This window comes from Acipenser ruthenus, chromosome 19 (genome assembly GCF_902713425.1).
Source record: "Acipenser ruthenus chromosome 19, fAciRut3.2 maternal haplotype, whole genome shotgun sequence".
Lineage (NCBI taxonomy): Eukaryota > Metazoa > Chordata > Actinopteri > Acipenseriformes > Acipenseridae > Acipenser > Acipenser ruthenus.
Window position 1 is genome coordinate 8,422,659 of NC_081207.1, and position 6,713 is coordinate 8,429,371.

General features: G+C 36.5%; 1 protein-coding gene across 1 annotated transcript in view; it reads right to left on the reverse strand.

Annotated features, from left to right (window-relative positions):
* Positions 1-6,713, reverse strand: part of LOC117424597 (dynein axonemal heavy chain 9-like) — a 138,722-nt gene that overhangs the window by 84,414 nt on the left and 47,595 nt on the right. Inside the window, exons 38-41 of the mRNA XM_034041106.3 lie at positions 6,421-6,628; positions 5,526-5,691; positions 4,584-4,686; positions 3,059-3,298 (exon numbers count right to left, since the gene is read on the reverse strand). Of these exons, the coding sequence (XP_033896997.3) occupies positions 3,059-3,298; positions 4,584-4,686; positions 5,526-5,691; positions 6,421-6,628 (717 nt within the window). The remainder of the gene's footprint in view (positions 1-3,058; positions 3,299-4,583; positions 4,687-5,525; positions 5,692-6,420; positions 6,629-6,713) is intronic.

The following is a 6,713-nucleotide window of genomic DNA, read 5'->3' on the forward strand; positions in this document are numbered from 1 at the left end:
GTCCTAGCTAAAACTCTCAGCCATAAAAGAACCTCGACGTTCTAAATCATTGTGATCTTAATGTCGTAGTTTCAGGAATTGTAACTTAGCACAAGGACAAATTAAAATCACCAATAAAAATAAACAGCCTTCAAAGGGCAACAATTAAAAATGATTAGACATGTACACGTGTTGCATCCATTTCAGAACTACTTTCAATTAAGCTCATCATTTAATCTATCAGGAGGTAGGAGTTTGAACAGTCACTGAATGTTCATTTATTATTAAATACTCGGTTAAATGTAGTTTGAACTGACAATACAATATAGTAAAGGAATAGTGATATGTAAAGCACAATGAAACATAGGGTAAATAGCAACCAAACGGTGTAGCTGCTAATGGGTTAAAGGGGTTTGGGGTTTGCCGAGGGCTGTATGTGACACAAGGCAAATCATTCTTTTAAGATAGCAACCCTACAGCAAGTAACACTTTAGTCTGAAGTCAGCTTTTTGGAGAAGGACACTGCTAGCTATATTTTTGAGACTCAGTCCAATACAGAGACAGATTAAAAAAAAGCACTAGCTACCTTAAAATTCCGCATATGATTTTATTTATTTATTTATTTATTTTTATTTTCTTTTTACCCTTATCGAACAGGGATTTTTTTTTTTTTTTTTTTTTTTAGCAGTATTAAAGGTTTGAGAATGTTTAAAAACAATTTGTCCCGAGGAAGTTTTTCATGTGATTTCGTGGGATTTTTAGAACGCAACTGTCTCAAGCCAAACTGGCCAATTTGCGAACCTATTTCCTAACCGCCAAAATAATAATTATGTTGAAGAAAATGAATAAAAAGGTGGAACCCGTGGCAAGGACATCGAACATTCTAATAAATTCTGAATGTCTGAATCTCAAAAACAATGTTTCTGAGAGATTACCTGTCATTCGATATTAGGTGCACTTTTAAAAGAAAGAATCTAGCTTAATTCTTTATTAAGGGTCACTGGCTTTGACGTCTAGAAGGTGGATGCTAAATAATGCTGTAAACACTAAGAAATAAAAAATAAAACTAAAAAAGGGGGGTTTTCTTTTCTTCAAGGACAATTTGTTTATGCAATCTGTACTTCAGGCAGTTAAACCTACTGCAGAAAGAATAAAAGAATAAGTAGGGCCAACACTTCAAATGATATAATGCCTGACACCAAGTCTCTTTGTATTCTGGAGAATTGTGAAACATGGAAAGTATAAAGTAACAAGCAGTATAATGGGCTGTTGTTGCCCTGTTCTGCAGTTTGATCTTACCTGTCAGTCTGCAAAAAATGCAAACCCTCAGAAAAGACTGCATATTACAATCCCCATATCTCTTCAGTGACTAACAAGCATATCTTACAATATGTCTAAGCGTGCAAGCAAGCCCTAGTAAAATTTACAAAGTTAATCAAGCAGGTCCAATTCTTACTTAGCTGAAAAGAGAACATAAGTACATAAGAAAGTTTACAAACGAGAGGAGGCCATTCAGCCCATCTTGCTCATTTGGTTGTTAGTAGCTTATTGTTCCCAGAATCTCATCAAGCAGCTTCTTGAAGGATCCCAGGGTGTCAACTTCAACAATAGTTTGAACTAAAAATCACTGTCATTATCTACAGTTTGATGAACAGGTTTCAGATTCTGTGACACCTCTCTCTATATCTGTTTTGCAATACTGCATTTCCATTTCTATTCAGTCACAAAATTATCAAATTGTTTCCTTGAAAAGTTGTTTCGACAGAGTTACTTTTGGTTGTTTGCCAGAGATTTGGCAGGCATGAAAAGAAAAAGCTGCAAATAAAGTCACACATTTCCTGAAGTTATCATTGTGTCTGTATTTGATTAATGGGTTTCATTCCTCCATTAGGTCATTCAATCACACAACCACATACTATTCTTTAGTATAATAAAGATTATATACATATTTAATAGCAAACGAGCACACAATAGTCACCTTATTAAGTTACTCGTATTAAGTAAAATATACAAATATGCATGTAATTGGGTGAGTGGTCCTCTCTTATATTGCACAAAAGCTTGAAAGAGTAGCAGTGGCAGTGCTAGTCTTATAACAGGTTAGCATGAGGGAAGCCTTGAGTGAACTGCCTTCCTCCTCTAAAATGTACATTGAAAAATGTATAGTCCATGCATTAATGCATGAGTTGTGCAACACTGAATAATTGAAACCTTGTTAAAGTTTGTGTAATGGTCCCATTCGTATGTTGGGAGCACCCAGTATGCAAAGGGTTAAAAAACAAAACAACAAAAAAACAAACTGTCAATTGATGCGTTAAGCCAGTGGGACATTGTAAAGAGGGCTAGAGATCGAGAAGCTGGGCAGAGTTGGGAGCAGAGAGAAAACTGCAGTTAAGGGACTGACAACTGACACACTGACAAAGGAAGGAAGGCAGTTAAAACTACCTATGGGTGAATGTAGTAAACAGAGATCATTATATTTTAGGGTTATTGGACGGAGAACATGGTAATATTGACACGAGTAGAGGTATATTTACAGGCTGCCGATTTAACCCATACACAGACAGTCACAGTCCTATAAATCTGTTATACACTGCTGCACTATTAATCCACAAGTTACAGATCCAGCTTTATTTGCTTTTGAATCAATGCCAACTTTTATTTAGTCCATTGTCAATTTCATTGAAAAGAGGGAAAAGGTTGATGAAGAGAATACTGTTAAGTGGTTGAGGTACACAGTCAATTGTGATGTCACCATTTTGAATGGACTTTGCAGTTGAATGGAATTCTGAGAGGTGCCTCAGGTATGATTTTTTAAAGCAGATGACGTCAAGAATACAGCACGGTAAAAACTGAAAGTGGCACTGCTCATGTCATGGATAGGGTTTCTTCATGAAATACAGAAGGCAAAACATGCACTCTGATTGGCTGAAAGATCCTGAGCTGTCTATAAACATATTCATATAATATTTTAGTAAATACAAATGAATTGGATCATGGGAGTTGTAAGTAAGTGACAGTCTTGCTTGCAATAGTCTATGTGACAATATGAACCAACAGGGGGAAAACAATGTGATACCTGGAAGATATTGGAGAAGTCTCTCAGGTTGAAGATGTAGTGGAATTTGATAGCGGTGGGCAGGAAGACTGAAGCTACTTTCTGGTGCAGTGCCAGGGCCAGATTAATGAGCTGCGTGGCAGACTTCTGTAAAGCCACTGAGAAGTTCCCCACTTTCAGATGCTGCGTGAGGATGGAGCTGTAGATAGTGGCCAAAGCATCCACTCCGGGAAAGGAAAGTGCAAACACACAGAAATGACGCTGTTTTGGGGGGGGGAAGACAAAGAACATTGCAAATTACACACAAGGGAGCTAAGTTAATACAGTGATAATGCTTCAGTGTATATAATTTTGCTCTAATCTAGCAGTTTAATTTTGAAAAGGTATTCAAATATAGCCTAAAATGTTATGTATGTAGCATGCATATCCTCTGTCAATAATGTTTTAATGAAACAGTTGTCAAACGGCATGTTCCAAAGTCAGCTTCAGTTCAAAGTTACACATAAGTTTCCAATTGCTACTGGATACTTTGTTTAAACCATATAATGAGGAGAGCAGTTTTTCCTTCATAGGACCAATGGGCCGTTTAACATTTCATTTGATTACTGATGCTTAAAAAAATCCCCCTTAAAACCTTACAATATCACTCTAAGTAGATCTAAATAGTGCTTCTGGAACCAGATAAACTGATCCCTAAGAATCCAGTTTCAAATCATACAGGCTCAAGTATGTGAAAAACCAACTCAATGATTATAGGCCCTTTTTTAAAACACAAAAAAATTAATTGTGTATTAAAGTTTTTTTTTTTTTTTGACTATGCTTGACCCTGATATGCCATGCTTGCCTGTGCTTTATCATACCAGGATTTAGAACACTTTCACAGAGTAAACTTTTAGAACATCGCCTATAAACAAAGAGTACTAATGGACAAATGTGTACCTAGCACTACAGGGGTACATTATGAAGATGATAAATTCGGTGTAGAGATTTGTATGTCAAAAAATGTTGATAAGGGTTGTCACCTGGCGCTTCAAACACATAAGAGGAAAAGGGTCTATATGTAATGCTGCTTGCATCAAAAGTTTTTCTTTCAAAGGTGAATTACCACATTTAGCCTCCCTGCAGTCAAAATTGATTTATTTATTTTTTTGCTCCATAAGGACAAAGTCAAAGTAATCACTGCTGGAATGAGTAAGTATTTTTTAACTGCTATAGATTCAATATTGATGACTATTTTTGCAGAGGGCTTGCAGAATGCTATTTACATAGTTTGAATGGAAATTAAGGGGGAATTGAATAAATGTCCATTGTAAAATACATCAATTTTTTTTCCATTCTACACTTCTGTACAGAACTATTTTTTTTGGCTATCGTTTTACTTTCTTTTAATGCCGCATACCAGGTGTCCGATTTAGAAATGAAATTACGTTTTGAAGGGTTTCACAATATCGTGTTTTTCATTATCGTGTTTTCCAAGCTTTCCTGAACTGTCCCCACAAGCTCAGTTATAAATCTTCATAATAAATATGGAGAAAGCAAAAGATACCTGAAGTCTTGGATTAATGGTGAAACTACCAGCCGTAGGATTCATACAGGAGACATACTGCACATTGTGAATCTCCTTCAATGACAGCTTGCTTCTGTCATACCTTTAATGATAGAATACATTTACAAGGCAAGTTTACAACATTTCAGAATGGTCTAAAGACCAATGCATAAATACGGTCTGTGTAGAAAGATAGGTCTGGATTTAAATAACACATCAAAGAGGAATTGTTCACAATAGAAAATAAGGTATTACTCTGCATATTTTATTTATTACATGAACTTTCTTCAGCTAGACCAGCCAACCAACTGCTTACGGCACACAAGGCTAGACAAATCTAGTTTAACTGCAAAATGAGTAATGCTTAAAAGATATAGAAAATGCTATAGAACATCTTTCTTGGCCTTCGTATAGGCCCAATTTGATTTGCTCATATACTATTAGTAGATGAAATTAGCTCAATTTTCAAGTGTCTATATAATGATTTGATTTTCATTTAATTCGAATAAATTCAAGTCTGCTTATAGTGAAATGATTAATGGCTGTTGTTGTCTTATTTTTTAAAGATCTAGAATGATTTCTTAAATATTAAACATTATTGTATGGACAACAAAAAAAGGTTGTACAATGACCTAGAAGGTGCAAAACTACCTGAAAGTAAGGCACACAAACAGAGCCTTCTTGAGCACAGTTATCCAGATTTTCTAAAATGAAGATGTTTGTTTCTTTCAAAACTGCACATCTGAGGCCTACATAAAAGTGCATGACAGATGAGAGTATTTAATGATTCTGTAAGCTATAACCACTTTAATATTGGCATTTGTCTTGAATAAAGGCTCAGTCATCAAGATAGCCTTTAAAAACACAGAAGGCAACATTCTGGGTAGCAGTGCAACTCATCCATATTGGTTTCATTTTAAGGATATCCAAAGGCAGCCCTACCAGTGGTGGTAATCCATATGCTGTCTGATGAGAGTATGAGGCTGGACGGTGCCGTAGGTGTCTACCTCTGGCATGTTCATGTCATCAACAAAGTAGATTAGTTTCTTGGTACCAGGCGGCCCATAGTTCTTACCAGCTTTCTTCTCCAAAGGCTTTTCAAGGACAGCTTGACAACAGAAGAGAAGAAGATACATAGATAAGAAATCTTCACAGGTCTGGTGTGATATCTTCAGCTACTGTGCATTTCCTGACTCATTATGGTTCATACAATGCAATGTTATGGGCCATGTACCCCTGTGCATTACAAAGCCTGCATTATGCTTTACTCTACTTTGCTACACTTTTACCTCGACCTACAACATAAAAAATTTAGAAATGACCAAATAACTTACTTAACTTATTTTCTGTCGATCATTAATTACACTGACTGGTCCAAGAGGATATAATTAAAATACAAAAAATATTGAAAATGTTTTAATCTTCAAAATGTATGTGGTCATGTCATGTGATCCGCTAGGCCAAGCAGTATGAGAGTTGTGTGCAACTCTTCAGCAACAATAATTGGGAAAGCAGAAGGTTCTCATGGACTTCTTGATAATCGGTCCATCAAGACAGCCTCCAGGGTGTTCTTGGAATGGCAACGCTGGCATCACAAACACCACTGGCAAAGCACAACTTTGGTGGCAAGTAGATCAATCAAGCCCACAGATATATGCAACACACTTTGACACACAAAGGGCATACTATAGTGGGTCAAATCACACAGGTATTTAACATTGGACAAAGCATGCCTGTTTCCACTATTAAGAACATTTTCAAATTTGTTGGCTGAAACAGACTTGACTAGCATCAGAATTCACTGTACCTATAACCAAAGTTGCACCATGTGCCCTACCTTGCAACATTGCAGACGTGGTGTAGTAGTTAAAAGGGACATTTTTTATCATGTACTCCTCTTGATCCAAGGATCCCAGTTTGTCTCCCACCAGTACAGATTTTCCAGTGCCTGCGTTTCCCACCAGCATGACAGGCCTTTTTCGCTCCAGCAACCTGTCCATAAAGTATCTCACCCTGATTGTTTCAGTGGTGTGCACTAGACACGCCTGAAAAGACAACACAAAAATGCACACAACCATGTTTATTTTATAAAAAGCATAATAGTTTGTTTGTTTTTTGTACTCGTTTTCA